Genomic DNA, 19,924 nt, shown 5'->3' with positions numbered 1-19,924 from the left:
AATACATTTATAAAGCAATAATGGGAATGCTGAATGAAAGAGGGTGCAGCTGCCTTTATTCATAACTGTGCAGCTCTTACACTGCGACTCTGAGGGGTCAAGCACAGACACAACAACAATGAAAACTGCTGCATACAGATTATTTTTGTTTTTGCAACCTCGTGTTAAGAATCTTGTTGCAATTGTTTAAAAGTTTGAATGACCGTAATAAACGGACCTTTGTCTTATTGAAACATTTATTTTGGACCTTTAAGATTTGTATTTGAGTACCCCTGCACTAATACCACAGTACTGGCTAAACGGGAGGAGCCGAGTGAAAAACAAGCGCCCCTCATCCCAATCCACCCACACCGCAGTATTTTTTTCTTTTTTTTTACCCAAAAAATATATTGTATATTATCGGGGCTATTAATACTGGTATCGGGTTTATCGGGATGACGTCATAATTCCTAATATCGGACCGATCATTATCGGGCCGATAATTATCGTGCACGGTGCACCACTACCCTTATGGTATATTTGCTTTTTTTTCAGAGTGTTAGATTGGGAGATTGATTTCATTTATGTACAATATATATAAAGCTACAGCAAGCATATGTAGCTTAGCATTAAGACTGGAATTAGTTGAAGTCACTCTTCCATACAACAAATTATCACACCACAACATGCAGATCAACAGATATCACTGATACCACTTATAATAGATTTTTTTCCCATCTTTTCCTAGCTTGCTGCGATCTTGATACCTCAGCTTAAAAATGGCATGATGTGTTTTCAGTGTTTTGATCTTATGTAATCATTTTCACAGAATGATTGAATGCATTTTAAAAATAGCATTCCCTGAACAAATCTCTTCAAACGGCTGCTTGACATGTGCTTGTGTGAGAGAGAGTTATGTCTTGGGCTCGGAGTGTTAATCTAATTCTGCGGCTTCTGAGTGAGGTGTTGGTCGAAGTGAGGATGTCGCTTCAGCGGGGGTGCCAGCCACTGCTTCTGTTGCTGCAGATATTTTCTCCAAGCCTCCATGTTTTTTAGAAGAGGAGCACTGCTGATGCCAGGTGAAATGGCAGCATGGTGTTGAAGGATTCCCGTGGGTGACCTTGCCCTTTATGTCACATTCCCTGCCGTCACTTGATGCAAAAATGACAAGGAAACAGAGGAGGGTTGGTGATCTTTGGCTGAGGTTGGTGTAAAGCAACAGTTTCATTTCAAGGGAACTGGTCTTTTGATTGGACTTATCTCATCCAATTTGTCTGGGAATATAGCTTGTGAGATAGGTGACAGGAAGTAAATTAGGAATCATTTTCTGCCATCACTTTGAGTACAGTCTTAGTGGAATTAAATGAATAATGACAAAAAAAGTTAAGAATTCTGTTTGTATGAATTTGTGTATGTACATTATGTGTGTGTATATATATATATATATATATATATATATATAAATATATAGAGACCATTCTCCTAACTTGCCTGTATATATTATATGAATGATTATATAAATTATTCAAGGTTAAAGTATACATTGATATTGTATGTTAACATATATTAAGATGTAAAAAGAAAGAAAAAAGGGAGAAGGGGTCGGATTAAATAAGTGTAAACTTCTTCCGACCCCTTTTCGGACGTGTAATTAGCTAAAGTGTTGTTGTTTATTGATATCAGACAATGATACTACAGATTATTCAATTATTAATTAAATATTTCGTTTTGTTATTGCATTCATTTGTATAGTAGGCTACTGTATCATGTCTGTATCATCTTTTGTTTCATTTGTATTTTCTTTGGTTTTACACGCTCGAAAAAAAGAAAAAAAAACTAACTAAACTAAGAAAGAATAGATGATTTAAATGTGTGATGAATTTGATCAAAACCCTGCCTTTTGGTATTCTCTTCTCAATGTCTCTCTTCCTGGCGGGCTGTAGTGGAGTGAGTGGATTGCCGATGGGGCACAATAAAGCCCATTGAGTCCCTGTTAGAGAAAAATGAGGGCTGCTACAATAGCTGTGTTATCTGTGGGGAGGGGGAATCAGGGCCTCACTAACAGACTGTTACAGGACCAGGGAGCCACAAAGGCCACACTGTAGCACTCTACTGTTAGCACAATGAGCAGATCGGACCAATGTGTGTGTGTGTGTGTGTCTGTGTGTGTATTTCATTTATCCAGTGAAGTGTGGCTGAGCATGCTTGCTCTACTGTCTTATACAGGCAGGCACATCCCCCATACTTGCCAACCTTGAGACCTCAGAAATCGGGAGCATTTCAAAACCACCGCGGGGGGGGGGGGGCGGCTAGTGGGATCGCCGGAGCTGTATTAGCTTAACATTAACATGCTTATTGTAGTTGTTAGTGCACTGTCTTGCGGCCTGTAGCATGGAAAGGAGTGAGCAGAGGGTAGGCCTAGAGTTGTCGATTCTTGTTCAGTTTACTGTGACTCTCTTCCTCATCCTCTCAGACTGTCAGTTGCGCGCACTACTAAAGAGCCGCGCTACCATGGAAACCAAACAATGGTGTAGCTGTATTAAAGTCCGAGTGGAAACAGTCCTGAGTAAATCTGATTTTGTCAGAAATGCGGGAGAAATATGACCCCGGGAAGAAACCGGGAGAGGGCAATAAAATCGGGAGTCTCCCGCGAAAATCGGGAGGGTTGGCAAGTATGACATCCACACCTGCTCAACTGTACAGCCACAAACTGTTGAGGACCGTTGGTTCTGCTTGAAGCGTGACGCACGAATGGTAGTGGGTTACAAAGAGTTCTTGACTGCTGCAAGAAGATGTTACAACTCTTTCATCATCACAAAGGGAGTTTCAACATCACAAATGCAAAGTGTTTGCCTACAATTAAGGGTTCAATGTGTGGAGGACTATAGGATTTGATTGGTGGGAAAAGATCGACGGGAGAAGATCGCAAACTTCTAAAGTTAGGTTTATGTAAACCCCAGTACTTCATGGTCTCTGTCGGCTTTACAGGCCAACAACACCAATAATGTCCTGACCTAGCCTGAAGGAGAAGACAAGAAAAACTGCTAAAAATAAAATCCTTGCACTTTGACGAGAGAAAAAATCATTTGAAGACCCTTCGAGAAGGAAATCAAAGAGGAAGGAGCAGGAAAGAGAGGAGAAAAAAGACATCGGCACAGAAAAAGACATTCAAAGGATATCGTTATATAGCAGGGCAGTTATAGCCTACATGTGCGTCCATGCAAGAATAAGAAATGGAAAAAGGAAGCTTTAAGTCATGTAGTTGACAGATTTTATCCCCAGTACACTTATCTCCCGTACTCTTGCTGTTGACAAACTGTATTGACAGCGAATATATGCCTCAATTCATTTAGAAACTAACTTTTTTAATCCTCCGCTGAAGGATTCATCATTAGCTGAAAGCATATGGAGCACATGTAGTTTGGTGAGATGGCCATGTTCCCCTATTTATTCCCTTGTGTGCAAGCTGAATTTGAACAGAAAAGGATATTCTTGGACAGTTTTGTGATGTTTTTGTCAGATTCGGGCTTTGGTTCCCTAGTCTCAGTCTGTTTGTCTGCTACAGCAGCTGTGATGCAGCCCTCTTTGGAGAGGCGGACGGAACATGGAGCAACCTTTTATTCTGAAAAGCCAGGCCCGTCGGGACGCGTGTCCCTAAAACAGTGTCAGATGGCGAGGCCTGTGGACGTGAGGTGCATTTTGATGTGAGAGAACAGCATCCTGCAAAACAGAGAGCGATATTAAGTGCACCAAACACAATACAAGTATGTGCTGTCACAATAATGGCGCGTGTTGGTTTCTGTCAAGAGTTGAGCAGGAAAAGAGGATTTAGGAAAGTAGCTGAACTATTCCCAGAGCTCATCATTATTGAATCATCCCTCCGTAGTGAAGTACACTCCCCTCTCTATTAGCTCATACAGTATTGCTACAGTATCTCATCTCTAGTCCAGTTTATTTGTATTCATAGCGATGCAGAGAGGAATGGAGCTGAGCAGGGTTTGGTCTGTGTGTGCAACCGAGAGGGAAAGAGAGAGACTAGGGGAGAGAAAAGGGGAAAAGATGATTACTTCTCTGTAGTCAAACTGTTTCAAAGCCTACTCTCCCCCGTCTGTCAAAATGAGACTGAAACTGAGGGCAGGCAGACACCGAAGATCTCTTTCCTGTTTTCAAAACTCCTCATCATGTTCTTTCAGAGAGAAACTTTTTTTCCCTGCTTGTGTATGACGACTCTGAAGTCTTCAGCTGCCTCAAACTTTGTGTGAACTTGCTTTGTTTTTACAAAGGCTTCTGGGAGTTGAGAGCAAAGGCGATATTGTTTCAGATTTTCTTATGAAAATCTCCGCCGCCTCACTTTTGAGGTTGTGGCATTGAGCATCTTTGGTGGAAAGTTCTTGAGGCTTGTGTGAGATTGTTGGAACTGTTAAGAGAGTGGAGCGGTTTAAATCCATCTTCCGTCACTTTGGATTTCACATTTGCTTGTTCAGAAGAAAAGAGGCAGTAATGACATGAATTCAGCCCAGTCCAGTTTGTTCTTGGTATTTTTAACCAGTTTGCTTTTTAGCCGAATTCTTGTACAGCATGTGCTCCCTTTTCTTAACACATTGAAACTGTTTCTAGGCCAAATATCCTCCTTCATATCCCAAAAGTTAATATATCCCTAATGATAAAGTGGATTTAACCGAGGAGATCAGATTTTTATAATCTGTTTAACCTTCGCCCTCAACTACAATCTCCTCACATTGATCAAACTAGAGTGAAAAGGTGAATCAACAAGGATTTGAGCCCTCAGCTAGACAGAACAGGTGGTCATACATACTGTGCATACAGGAGTATACTTTATGTTTAATGCTGTGGATAATATTGTGACTATCAGTGAAGACCTTGTTTGCCCAAAAATGTTTGTGTAACTGTACGTTTTGATTTGATCTGAAGAGCTTTGAGGTGGTTTCATGTATTTGACCTGCTTAAGAGTGTCACATAATCTGAGAAAACACACCTGCATCCGGAGCATCACATTTTTCATTAGAATGGAGATTAATATGGTTTTACTGGATAACTGTGACCCAGTTCAACTGACCTCTGCACTGTCATAGAACATGACGTGAAATAGATAGATAGATACTTTATTGAAATGAAAACCAATGAAACCATTCATTTGTTAATGTCCATTCAATTTACTTAATATTCGCCTATATTCTATGTTTTAATATTAATGTTGCTAACACTGCCTATAATATTGCCTCAATATATATATTATGTATTAGGTAATTATGTAAAAATGCACTTAAAGGGGCACATTTTCAGGTTCATATTTGTATTTTGTGCCTCAACTGTGACATGTTTACCTGGTTTAATGCTTAAAATGTTCTTTATCATTCTCATACGCCTGTGCTGCAGCATCTCTTTTTTTTACCCTCTGTCTGAAACCAGAGCCCAGTCTGCTCTGATTGGTTAGCTGGACGGCTTTGTTGTGATTGGTCAGCCGCTTAGAAATGTTCCGCCTCTTAGTCTTGGCAGACCATTTACATGAACAGAAATCTATATAGCAAACTACAGGAAAGGGAATCCCCCCAAAACATAAAAGGGTACTTTAAATCCCTGAGATTTTAAGTATGTTTTACTCCTGGCAGACTTTAAAATCTGGGTCTTGTTGTTAATACATAAGCTTCTATTTGTCAGAATTGTGTGCAAAGTTTATAGTGCTGCAAACACATAATTATTGCAATTATTAAATCAGTGGATCATAAACTCAATCACAATTGTTACCTTCAATCTTTGAGATTGACACTTTAATGATAATGATAGTTATTATAAGAAGCACTCAATATCTTAGGAAAACACCCGACAATTAACATCTATGAAAGCGTATCTGTTTTGTAGAAAAACAGTTTGGTTCTGTGGCATCGACCCCTTTGTGTGGGTACATGTCACTTGGATAGATTTCCGGAGAGAGCACCGCCATGTTTTTATTGACCCTCTCTTCCTCTGCTTCTGTTTCTGCAGGTAAAGTATTGAACACAGACCTGCGCCACTACCTCAGTCTGCAGTTTCAGAAGGGCTCAATGGACCACAAGCTCCAGCAGATCATACGGGACAACCTCTACCTACGCACCATCCCCTGTAAGTACTCCATATAGGCCTGTAATGCATAGCTCCCATTGACTGCTCTCAAAAGATCCTCGAGCACAAAGCAAGCCAAGAGTGCGCAGTATAACCTACTTTCAGTGCATATGTGTTTTGATTTCAAGCATCTTATGGGAACAATGAGGATGTTCAGCATGCCGATCCAACCCACTTGATGCAGCGTTTTCTCTTTTATGTTACACTACACAGGACTGTATACACGCACATTCTTAAGGCTCTCACGCATCATCCTCTAACAGCTCTCTGTCACACACACATTTCGATGTCACCATAGCAACCCCACCAAGGACATTTCTCTAACCCCAATGTAACTTATTTACTTCCGAGCCGTATCACCACGAGTGATCAAAGCCACATTATTTCCATAAATAACTCTTTCCCCCGCGGTGCTCTGCTTCCCCTCGCTGACTTTCTGCTCAGTGGGGCCATCACCAACTATTATTCTGTGCTGTAATCACTAATGGACTGTTAAATAAAGAGGTTGGTACTGCGGACTGCAAAGAACAACTGCAAGGAACAGCAGCTGTATGCGTTTTCTGAATAATTTTTTTTCTGAATAATAAGGGAACTTTAATCTGATTGAAATATAAAAACATGTGGTATTTGATGTTGTTTTGCAAAGCAGCTGTTGATCTAAGAGTCTGTATAATTGCTGCAAAAAATATATTTGGAGCTGATAAGTGGTGCTTTTACAAAACAAAACAACCTTTATCCGTTTAATATCTTTCCTTCACTTTTCACGCCCGTATTTCCTGGCTTTCATGAGCTTGAGTATTGTAATCTTTTAAAGGAAAGCATGAAAATTACCAAAATTAGAGTGACACGGCTATAAGTGGTAAATTAATATCCTGATTTAGGTTTCTGTGGGTTGCAGGAATTCAGGTTATTTGCCGTTTGCAATTACATTTCCTTGGAGAGACTCTCCCCCCCCCAAGTAATCAGCATCTGTCTGTGTATGAATGGAGTGTAAATTACAGTAGCAGCAAAGATGATTATCATCTCGAAAAAGGCTAGGTAATTCATATTCCATTTATCATAAGGGGCTGAGCGACTAACTGAATTAAGACGTCTCTTCTCATGTTTCTTCTGATGTTTAAAGAGACATTACGCAGCTTTTGTAAAGCACCAGATGACGTTTGGAAGTAAAATTGCATTAACAGGAGACTAGAGTATGACGCAGTATCTGTAATCCTGGGATGATGTTCACACAGACAGTTTTTGGCCTCAATATTTCCCACGTCCTGTTGAGGAGTGACTCTGCTCAGAGGAGCACCATAATTGTATTCAAGGTTTTAGTCACATGCAGAGCGACTGCTCCTCAGGCGATGACAGACTCTCAGGCACAGACCTGTCACAAACAAGCAGCGTCTCTGCTCTCAACTCCCCAAAGGCTGGAAGTTGTTGTTTGTCTTGTTCAGAAAGGTCTTGGATTCACAAGTGAGACATTTTTTAAGGAAGTCAGCTGCTTACCTTTCATGTATATTTCATTTCTTTTTAGAAGAGGAGGAATATCCTTCTCTAGCCCCACTACTGTTTCCTTCACTCTCTGTCTGTACATGTCAGCCTGTTCTGAGCTATAGTTGTTTCCTTGGCCCTTGAGTTCAACGTGATTTGTAATTGAAATGTTCTTTTCAAGCTCTGTTGCACTGGGAGTACCTCAGGTCAGTTATAGTGGATGGACAAAAGATGATTATAGAGCTTTACAGAACTCATTAGTGATTTATCTCCCAATGACAACTAAGTCCGTCTTGCGGGCTTCTTTTCTCCACACACACACACACACACACACACACACACACACACACACACACACACACACACACACACACACACACACACACACACACACACACACACACACACACACACACACCTTCTTGTGATGCTTTTTGCTAAAGATTTGAGATGCACAATAGCTACACTTTAGTTGTTTGCAATGGAAACCCTTAAGGAAGTATAATAGTAATTGTGACACAATAGTGCAAGTTAAGTGCAGGAATGATCACATACATTCACCTAAACACACTCCGTGATCTTGACCCCAAACATGGCTTTCTCTTTTAAAGGGGGAGTTATGTTTTCAGGTGGTCCCTTTATCCTTCCAGCCCACTCCTGTAAACAGTATGTCTCAGGAGCGTATTGAAGGATTTGTTTTAAATGTGGCACGAACGTCCACTTGGACTCTTAGGAATTATAACAATTAGATCGTCAAGGTCACTGTCACCTCACAAAACACGTTGTTGGCCATAACTCTAAAGTTCATATGCTAATAATACAACATTTTGTACAAATGTCTTCTGTGAAAAGAAGGATGAAGTGCTGACATAATATATACAAAGGTGAACTTCACTGTGACAACAAAATATTACGCAAAAGCTATTTTCTGACCATAAGTCAAAGGCATACCTCCGTAAAAGAATGGATGATTGTTACTTTATTACACACTTTGGTCAGATATTGAATTGATGACACTCATGAGTGCACACCTTTTTAAAGTGGGGATTGTGTATCTTCTGAGCAGCCTGTTGACATTGGGTGTTAAGCACCCACACTTAGAACGTGTAGCTTATTTTCAGCAACATGTGAAGCCTTTTCAACTGTTGCGGTGACAGCTTGGTTATGTATCACAATCATCTTTATTTGCCAATGTGAACACATACGAGGAGGTTAATGGTTTTTGAATATATTGAGCTTCAGGTGAGCACTTTGTGACGAATCTTAGTCCTCTGTTAAAGGGGCCCCGTTATGCTTTTTGGGGTTTTCCCTTTCCTGTTCTGTGTTATACAGGTTTTAGTGCATGCAAATGGTCTCCAAAGGCTAAAATCCTAAAGTTCCCTCCAGAGGGAGTTCCCCTCCCACACACTCCCCCCCCCCCCCCCCCCCCTGCCTGAAACGCCTCCATTGGCCTGTCTTGGTTTACTTCCTTATCATAATGACATCACTATGTAGGATTTGCGCTTTTATTGGTTAGTGCTCAAATTGCACTTTGGTTGAACAATCACAACAGAGCCGGCCAGCTAACCAATAAGAGCAGACTGGGCTCTGGTTTCAGACAGAGGGTGAAAAGACGTTTTATGAATACTTAAGCATTTAAACATCTCACAGTAGAGGCACAAAAGAAACATGTGAACCTGAAAATGAGCAGAATATGTCCTCTTAAAAATAACAAGTTTATAGGTGAAGAGAGATTGTGCATACATCATGTCAATATAGTGATAACTCTGGCCAAAAAACACACTAAATAAACTTTATTGTATTCCCTAAAAGTCTTCAGTAGAAATATTATACGAGTTAGGACCGACATGGATGTAAACTACAACTTTGGGCTGGCGGAGGCATACAACGCGAAACTTTAACTCTAGTTTTTATGTACAATAGTATCGGTCGTTGAGGTTTTACGGCCCGCAAACACCATTCATCATCCGCAGCCGTTGGGTTCGCTGCATGAGTGTGACTCTCTAATCCCGGGGTTGAATTACTGTCTTAATGAGTGAGAGAGCAGGACTCGCACAGAGACGGCACCTCCATCATTCACCCTCTCGCTCTCAGCCTCCCATCATTCACCCGCTCTGTTTCACTTGCACTCTTCCTCTGTACCAATTACTATTGCCTGCTTATTTTTTTACTTGCTATGCTTGTTTTTTGTTTTACTTTATTTAGGCTTTCTTCATATTTTCAAGGTCGATCCAGGTTACATGTCAAGAATAGAAATAGAATACAAAAATAACATTTAGAAAAGGAAAAATCCAAATAAAATAATAAGAAAAAATCTACGCTAAAAGGTTACTACTTATGAAATCATGTTATCGGGTTCATCAAAAAGGTCCATATATAGATTTCACTTCACTTAAAGCAGTTTAGGCCTTTCCAATAATTGTATTTAAATTCTAATTCTATCTCTTCTCTCTATATATTTGTTTTTGTATTGGTAGATTTTTCTGTTATTTTTTTTTATGGAGTATTTTAACTCATTCTTTATAATTCGTATTCTCAATATGTAATTTTGTTGATAGTAAATGAACATGTAATTGTATTCAAATTGTTTCTATTTGTTTTAGTTTTTTTAACATACTGTAATGTTAATGCTGTGACAAATAAAACCCCAAGGTGGGATTTTAAAGTGTATCTAATCTTATACCATTAACACAGTATGCACATTTCCTCTAAAAAGTGCAATGTAATTATCAGACAATACTAATCTCTTCATGCATTTTAGGTATTCTTTTCTATTCCTAAAGATAACTGTCCAAACAAAAATGAACCACAGTGCAATGCAGCCACAAGACAAGCTGCATGTTGAAGCTTGTCTGCTGTTTTTGCTCAACTCCCAAAACTCACTCTCCTGCTCTCACTGCAGCTATTTTTGCTTTCAGAGATTCAACCTCTAAACGTGCTTTACATGTTTGGCTCCTCATCTTTTTGGCACTGAAGCTTGAGAAATAATTTTTCCTTTGTGGGAAATCAATACTCTGGGTAGAATAATATAAGGCAGGTTGAGGGAGTAGTGGCGCACCATCAAGTTGCAATTTAACACACAAAACAATTGTTTCAATGTGTCGAACATCACAAATTGAAAATAATGAGCATATTCAAGGGTGGATTTATACCTAAAATGTGTGTGACAGTCAGGCAGACAGCATCAGGATTAGCAGAGGCGGTTTGTGTCACTGTGCCAATGGACCACTTCACTTAGCTACCAACCACACTGCTGTACTCTCATACAACTGCAGCTCATCTGTGCTGTCTTGTTTGTGCGTCCAATCCACAACACAGGGTCATTTCTCATATTCTATTTTTGGCAGGTTTTGAAAATGTATGTAGAAATTCAAATGAAACAGAGAAAGACAGGCATTGAGTGTGGTCTGTGACGGAGGGTTAGGAGAGAAAAGTGAGGAGCAGAGGGACAAAGAGATCCAGCTCTGCAGAGTCAGTGTGTGCTAAATCCCCCAGTCTCCTTCACTGGGTCTTGGGTCTCATTGGACTCTTACGGAAAAGCTGAGGGAGCTGTGGAGAGGACAAAAGTGGGAGGATTTTCTATAAGAACAGAAAGCTCAGGGTCACACACATTCCCTTGACTCGTCCCCACTGATATTAAAGATGGGAAGAAAGAGTTTGATCTCACACAAACCTTACTTTTAACTCGCCCTTCTGCATGCTGCGTTGTAACCATTTTAGGAGAGAATGCTCCTTCTTCTCTCTTCAATTTTATTTTAGGATTAAAGAATAATGGTAGCAGGTTGATGTGTAAGTAGTTTTGTATTTCTTGTTAAAAGGTAATAGCTAGCTCTGTTATAACGTGACAATAGTAGAGTAAGCCATATGGCAGGGCTTGCCTCAGTGTCTTAAAACTGAACACTTCACAAAAGGCCTAGGCTTTGTAATGATCCGCTTTATTCTCTTCCTTCCTCTCTCTTTCTTGCTCTTTCAGCAGCAAAGCCCTAAGCCCTCTTTTTTTTGTTGAAGAACCAACATAAAACTATGCATGAAATCACCATGTTAAATGTATGGCCTGCCATTTCTGACGTTTATGTTTAAGTGTTGACATCTTCTCAGTCCAGACGGTTTGAAAAATAGGTCTCAGGCAGCCCACAGCCGCGAGACCTTGCACGACTTAAGTGACAATCTGTTTCACTCTCGGATAGACAGACACACACACACTGACATGTGTAAACACATGGCTGTGAGCACTGTTCATGGACATGAAATTAAAGGAATAGTTTATTCCTTTTGGGAAATGTATGTTTTCTTTCCAAGATTTACATGAGGGTATCAATACCACTCCTATATCTGTTTGGTTAATTCAAAGCAATATCAATAATATGGTATATAATATAGCAATAATATGCTACGCAAGTTAGCGTAGCATAAAACCTGGTGTTGCACATTTATAATCCTTATTAGCACAAGCATAACACTGCACTAGTCTGCAAACTTACATTATACATAAAATATTATAAGTCTCATGAACCCGCTAAACACACTGAAACTATTCAGCACACACACACACAACTCACTATTTAGTGACAGTAGTCCATTAAAGCTAGCAGGTGACGCAGGTTTTACTAGACACGCTCGACATTAAACTTGTAAACCATAAAATATGATATATATTATAAGCATTACTGCTAGTTTGTTACAGTTTCACACACACTATACATTATTGTCAATACATTTATACAGCTCATCATAAGATTATTGCTAACATATAGATATTGCTTTTCAGCTCAAGGACCCCTGAGCTGCCATCTGTGCCTGCTTAAGCTTTACTCCTCGTAAATGTAACTTTAACTACTAAACATTACAGTTGACATTGCACATGAACATATCAGAAAATGACAGTGTAATTAAATACACACAAATACAACAACTTATATCAGTTGTACTGTATACTGTAACAGTTTCATGTCCATTATCAGGTCCAATATTACAAAGGTAAGATTCCTGTCAACATCCACATTATATCTCAGCTGTACAAAAACTGACGTAAAAAGGACACGTTTGGTTCATACATAGGGTTATATGACTGTTTTCAACAAAACACAAAGTTATTTGCTGTAGCCTTGTTGTCATTGTTTAATTGCCAGGCAACCAACGGAAACTCTAAATTGTCTTTTATAAACTTTATTTTTGGTTTTTGCACAGATTAAACAGAAAAGGTGTATAAGGTGTTCATTTGTTATCTCAAAAGGTGCAGCTTTTCCTGTTTCCTGTGTTTATGCTGAGCTAAGAAGAACACCAGATGCTAACTGTAGCTATATTTAATATTCAGACATGACAATGGTATCAATCCTCTGATATAACTCTCGGCAAGAAATAGATTAGGTGTGTTTCCCAAAATGTTTAATACTCCTAATTCTCTAAATGGCCTCCTCTCCCAGCACTGCACAACATATTCTGACAGAAAGTCTTAGTTTTCTCTGATAGAGCCTCTCTATTTCTGCACCCTTCTCTTGTCGAGTTTAATTAACTGCAGCGTTTCAACTGCACCATTTCCAGTGTTCAACGAGCATTTTGTTTGAACGACTATGCAGCCTCCGACAGATAATTGGAGGCATATCCAAAGTGTCGACGCCTGCGTTGAGAAGGAAAAGTACGACAGGAAGTTACAAAGTTCTGCGAGAAAGACTTTGTCGGATGTAACCTCAAAGCTCCGGCAGCCCTCATTATATTGTCATCGACTGATCCCCGATAGAAGTACGGTCTATATCGGTATGACATCCCGGGTGATGGCTCGGGAATCTGCTTGGCCGGTACATAACTGTGGCTCAAGTAATTGGGCTACAGGGGACCCTTTTGAGTGACCAAAGCCAGTGCGGGCTGGCAAATAAATTGGTAATGAGAAGCAGCAGAGGCCGGCATTCTTACATGCGATGCAATGTCATCTGCCTTTGGTAACACAAAGGGTGGCATCAAGGTGCTGTTGAAGGAAGCTTCTCTGATATTTTCTTTTCCAAGCTGTGCTTTTGCTCTTCTGCATGGTTTCAGAGAAGCTGTCACAGTCCAATTAGCAAGAACACGCAAGAGCGGTAAAACAAAAGAGGGACGGCAGTATAAAGTTACACAATCTGCACAGAGGCTCCACTGTTAATTGCTGCAGACCCTACAAGTGTCAAGGAATCTACTTAGGAGATGCAACAACATGTTTCAATGAGATCCCATTATGGATGTAAAAGAATACGCTGTTTAAAGATTCATTGTGGCACTGTCATAAATCACAGCGGCTGTTTGTTGCCGTGTTGTGCTGAAGGTCACAATACATACTGTGAAAGAATGTTCAGTAATTAAACTACGATTCTGTAACATCTCCTTTCCCAGAAATATATTTCTAGCTTCAGTTGATAATCTTCTATGTGTGGAGTCTGTATCTTCTCTCCTCGCTGCGCCGCTGCAGGGCTCCTCAGCCTGCTCTGATTTCCTCAGACAACGGAGTCAGGTTGAGTTGAATTTTTAAATCGCCTGTTGTTTCAAAATCGACTGGTGGCCCGCACGGCTGTTTCTCAGCTTTCCATACCCTCACCCCATTGTCCTCTCTGTGACCCTGAAAAGGATTCACCAGGCCGAGGCAATGAACAAATCTGTTCCATAACCATGGGCAACAGTAAATATAGGGTGACAGAGATTGCCATGGAATGTAGCACTGATGATTGGTTCATGCTGAATGTTTTGTTCAGCCTCCCATGCAATAAATAACTGCTGTCCTGCCTCCCGTTCAGCTGGGGCTTTTTCTATAGACTCTACAAGTTTGGTGACATGCCACCTAATTACCCTTGAGTCCAATAGTAACACAGTCCTGCTTATATATTCATGAATATGATTTACGTAATCCATATGCTAATGCATTCATTTGGTGTCCATTTTTGCCTTGTGGCTATTTTTCCTGCAAGGAACAAAAACCTCCCATCACTATTGAAATAGACTGTAGCTTCTCCACAGGAGGAACATCTCTACCTCAACAACTGAAGGAGGTTACACCACATATTGTTTCCATCATATTTCACATCCAATATTTACGTGGCTGCTTTCTTTATTGCAGCTGTAGCTGGTCCATACATGAAGAACCTCCTAATAATAACTTCTCTACTACTCATAAAAGATTAAAGGGGCCCTATTATGTAAATGCTCAGGTTCATATTTGTATTTTGTGCCTGATCTTTGACATGTGTACAATTTAATGTTCAAAAAGCTCTTTATTTTTCTCATACTGCCTGTGCTGCAGCACCTCTTTTCACCCTCTGTCTGAAACCAGTTCCCAATCTGCTCTGATTGTTTAGAGATGTCCCGCCCCTTATCCTATTACGTACAATGTGTGTTGGAGTCCAAAAGAAGCACGAGTGTTACATAGTGATGTCACTATGTTAAGGAAGTAAACAAAGGAGTTGCAGGTAGGGGGGGAGTGTGTTGGAGAAAACTCCCTCTCGAGATAAACTTTGGGATTTTAGCCAGACATGCACCAAAACCTATACAACACACTACAGGAAAGGGAAAACCCCCAAAAGAATAATAGGGCCCCTTTAAATGAAAACCCACGGCCCTCATCAATTATTTATATTTCACAAGATGGCACCGAGGTCTTCTTGTGTTTTTGCTAAAAAAAAATACAAATGTGCTGCAGCCTTGTATTATATGGGTACCTAAACAACTACTAAAGTTGACATCCTCTGTACCTCATGAGTCGTGAAATGCTGTCAGTTGAAGCTTCTCTCAGATTTGTGTTGAATAAATAAAAACCTTCTCTGCTAAAGTTGAAGCCAAACATTATGGATATGCATCCTTCTTCATTTCTGCTGTAGCTAATGCCTATCAGTAACCTCCTAATGATAACTTCTCTACTACTCATAGAGGATTAAGTGAATACCACAGGCCCTCATCAATTATCCATCTTTCACAGGAAGACCCCAAGGTTTCGGGTTTTTCGTTTTTAAAATGTGCTGCAGCCTTGTACAAATCACACAAGGAAATGCTAAAGTCTGTATCCTTTGTATCTCATGAATCGTGAGATGTTGTCAGTGGAAGATTTTCTGTGTAAGTAAAACTTTTTATGTTAGAGTTTAACCAGCACTTGAGACACATACACATCTTGTTGCTATGATGGAAGACAGGAATAATTTGTTTCAAAAGACTTGGAGCTGGATGAGCTCCAAGTCACTTCTCAGCTCACTTTCAAGGGTGTTGCACAACAAAAGCAAAAATACAAAACCATTGTCCTTTCAGGTTATTGCATGAGGTGACGTCATCAGCTCGAAGCACAGGTCTATTACCTAAAACATGTTAGTTTGATGTATTTCTCTTTTTTTCCAGGCACCACGCGGCTTCCTCGAGATGGAGAGGTGCCAGGAGTGGACTACAACTTTATCAGCTGCGGAGACTTCAGGATCCTGGAGGAAAGTGGACTTCTACTGGAGAGTGGGACCTATGATGGTAGGTATCGCCACAGTGTCATGAGAATATGAGAAACCTGCATGCACCCGTGAACACGATTCACGGTGACAGATCCCTATAATGGAGTGAGTGTACGCTCGATATTCACGGTCATTATGACTTACAGGCTGCCTTAGTGAAATGTGACAAGCGGGACGAAATGTATTGATCAGTGAAACATGATTAAAGACTTGTTAGAAGTGACAGTCAGATTAGCGGCGATATTCACAGCCCTTCAGGTGAACTGTGTTCTGTAACTCAACACTTTGAATAAAATGGGGCCACTGTAGTATGCAGACTTTATATTTAAATAGAAATGGGAAAACTGTAGAAATCAGGACAAGGGTGTAACTTTTTTTGTCAGGATTAAAATAAATCTTAGAAGAGAAAAGGTTTTGTCAGACGGCCTTTTGGAACCAGATATAACCAGAGGGTAATGACAGATATGGTATGCATATGAAGGTTTCTTAATTTAATTAATGTAATTGAAACGAAAAACGGACTCCACTTGTTGTATTACTTTTCAAGCTACATTTATTACATTTTATACAAATATACACATTTGTTTAGCCTTTTTTTGCAAAGGGGACCTATTATGCTTTTTGTTGTTTTCCCTTTCCTGTAGTAATGTGTTATAACTTATATAGTTGTTTGTGGATGGACATGGTCTGCAAAGGATACAATCCAGAGGAAGTTTATCTCCCTCAACCTTTCCCTTTTTAGTTTACATAACATAATGACATCACTATGTAACATTCCCAATTATATTGGTTAGCGCTCCAACACATTGCTCCCCGGGCGCTGTACAATAGCTGCCCACTGCTCCTAGTACTAGACTCCTGGTACTAGGATGGGTTAAAAGCAGAGGCCAAATGTCACTGTGTGCTGTGTGCTCTGCATGTGTGACCATTAAAGAGGGTTTCATCCCTCTCAATTCTATTCTATTCTATTGTACGTGGTAGGCCAAGGGGCAGGACATCTTTAAGCATTTGACCAATATCAACAGAGCCGGCCTGCTAACCAACCGGAAGAATTAGCTCTGGTTTCAGACAGAGGGTGGAAAGAAGTGCTGCAGCACTGTATGAGAAAACATTATGCACTATTTGCACATTAAAGCATGGAAACATGTCATAGCAGAGGCAGAAAATACAAATATAATACCTAAAAAAACAGCATGTGTCGGATATATGACTTGCTTCTCTGTGTTTCTTGTGTCAGCATGTCTTTGTCTGTTCTTGACAATATACAGTATATATTCACATAACGGTACGTCCACACAGCAGCTTTTCAAAAATCTTGAAAATCTTGGAGCTGGGCGTGTCTGAAAGTTTGGGGATTTTTTGCGAGCAACGCGACCAACAACCAATCACATGAATCTCCCGCCCCCGACATACAAAGCAAAAAACCCCGGGGATTTTATGCGAGCAATATATATATATATAAACTCCCCAAACAGGCGAAAACCTACCAGTTTTACCCACTGTCTCTGGCACCTCCCTCCATGCCTGGTTCCTCCGGTTTGTATCCCGTTAATAGTTCTGGTCGTAAAGAACCGGGTGATTTGCTACCGTAATTTCTCGTTTGGAATATGAGGAAATGAACTGCGGTCTGGCTCTCCCTGCTTACACGCGGTTTGATTGGCTAGCGCTTCTACTGTCAGATTTGCATAAACGGGATTTGATTGGCTGACGCTTCCAGCTCAGCTTCAAAAGTTGAACATTGCTCAACTTTTAAATCCTGAAAATCCTGAAAATCCTGAAAATCCTGGAAATCTTCGCTTCGCTCCCCCACAATGCAGTTCGGCGAAAAGCGAGGCAAAGTGACGTCATCCCCATTCAAAGTCAATGGGCAGAGAAGCGTTGGAAGATTTGTTTAAAGCTGCTGTGTGGACGTACTGTAATAGTCTGAACATGCGATCAGCTTTAGCACCTCATCATGACCTTATTATTCTATAAACCAGTCCAATAAAACCAACCTCCTCCTCCTCCTCCTTCTTCCTCATCTCCTCTCACAGACACATTCAGTAAGCTTTGGCTCATTTAAAGAAAACTATTGCATTTGATTTTTTTAGAGCTCTTTTGAGTTCCCCTGCACCTGGCTGCAGTAAACATGTCAGTGGCAACGGATATTTTACAGCAAGACAAGCCCAGTCATGTTCCTTGCAGTAAGAAGTTTACACAAGGAGGGACATTTCAGCTTAGCGAACTGCCGAATAGCAAAGTATTTACCATTTATAACACCTCGTACTACAATGGAGCATAAGCACTTGCATTGAAAGGTCTTGGAAAGTCAGACTGTTGCAGTGTATTTATGTCATGAGGGGATTGGGAAGGGGGATTTCTCTCACATTGCGCAATGATTATAGCAATAACATGGTAATCTCCCCCTCTCTTTAAGCTCATTCTTTCTTACTGTAAATCCGGGCTGCTGTTAAATGGAAGGGATTTTACTTTAGAGGCAACCTCTGGTCGTGTGAATGGACCTTCTCTGCGCCATTCACTCGCTCCCATTCAGCTGCATCTCGTGCTTCCTGTAGGATGAAGAATTTAAAAGATAAAGTAAAATCCTCATTCAGTGAGAAAGCTCCTTAAGTCTGAGAGTAGCTTCTTCTAGGCTGTGCAAGTAAAGTTTGTGAGTGTGCTCTTACGATTGGTTAAGTGCCTTCCTGTGATGATCCTTCCAACGGGCTCTGATCCCTGTGATTAGGTTTCAGTCCCTCCTCCCACCTCTTGTCCTTGTAGCACAGTGGCAGAAAATACATTAAACGCACACACACACAAATCCCGTCCTTGTGTCGAGATAGATCATCTAAGATCACGTTTCAGGCCCGCGAGCTGTCCGTCATCTGTGAGCCAAGGCCAGGAGGGATTTACACCTCCATATTGAGGTTGACCACGGTCACTGACATGTTTACTGCAGCCAGGTGCAGAGAGGGAGAAATGGAGAGCAAACTGAAGAAGAGTGCAAACGTGAGAGGGAGAGAGTGGACATAGAAGCATGCTTAGCCCTCAGCTTCCAGGAGAACCCCCCTTCTGCAGTGGAAGCTGGGCTGCGTTCAGATGTGAGGATTAGCTTCTCAGAAGTTGGACAGTTTGAGCATACTATCCCTGAGAAAGCACTGAACACTCTGATAGTGACTGCCACCTTCCCCCCTCCTCTTCTTCTTCTTTTGCTCTAAAACCCAGTCATCAAAAGCATGGCCTCTGTGGCAGAGAGCGCTGATCTCCCAGCAGCACAGTAGACTCAAAGAGGAGCTGAAAGTAATTGGATCGAGGAATGGCATTTACTCCATTTGTTTGCGGTTGAAGCGCAGCCTTGCTCTTTCTTTGAAAGAGGAAAATAAACAAGGTCAAACATCCTCTTGTATAGGTCGCGAGAGTGGTTGAATTACCTTTTAGTTTAACCAACAGTGAGTGAGCTGTACTCAAAGTACAGAGCTAATGGGATTCTTCAGCTAATCATAATGTTCTCGCCAATAGTCCCAAATGACTTGCCGGGATGCTCATTACGTTAATGGTTCATGTATACCGCTTTTTCTCCACCTAGAAAATATTTCATAGGAGGCATTAAACGCATTTATACCTAATGTTTAACACCCTCTCCTGACTCAATCATCCTGCCATCCATGACCATGTTAATGCCCCACATCCTCACAACAAGGCAGCTGAGGGGTCAGGACACAGCACACTACCCAGGGTTAGTCTATTTATGAGGGTCCTGGCTGCTCTATGATTGGTAGGGGTACATGCTGGCTGCTCCATGTTGGTCCGGAGGGTCTCAGGTTGCCTGCCAAGCAGACACATCCGCCATCTGCGCCAAGCACTGAGAGTGAGTCTTTTCTGGGCCTTTGGTCCCCGCTTAGTCTCTATAAGGTTCAGGTTGG

General features: G+C 40.8%; 1 protein-coding gene across 2 annotated transcripts in view; it reads left to right on the top strand.

Annotated features, from left to right (window-relative positions):
- The window catches only part of LOC117539535 (membrane-associated guanylate kinase, WW and PDZ domain-containing protein 3-like), a 162,908-nt gene that overhangs the window by 116,609 nt on the left and 26,375 nt on the right, over positions 1 to 19,924 (top strand). For both annotated transcript variants that reach the window (XM_034205738.1, XM_034205739.1), the window contains exons 2-3: positions 5,983 to 6,099; positions 15,922 to 16,041. In XM_034205738.1, the coding sequence (XP_034061629.1) occupies positions 5,983 to 6,099; positions 15,922 to 16,041 (237 nt within the window). The remainder of the gene's footprint in view (positions 1 to 5,982; positions 6,100 to 15,921; positions 16,042 to 19,924) is intronic.

Source organism: Gymnodraco acuticeps, unplaced genomic scaffold (assembly GCF_902827175.1).
Source record: "Gymnodraco acuticeps unplaced genomic scaffold, fGymAcu1.1, whole genome shotgun sequence".
NCBI classification, from domain to species: domain Eukaryota; kingdom Metazoa; phylum Chordata; class Actinopteri; order Perciformes; family Bathydraconidae; genus Gymnodraco; species Gymnodraco acuticeps.
This window is presented reverse-complemented; position numbering and strand designations above follow the sequence as displayed.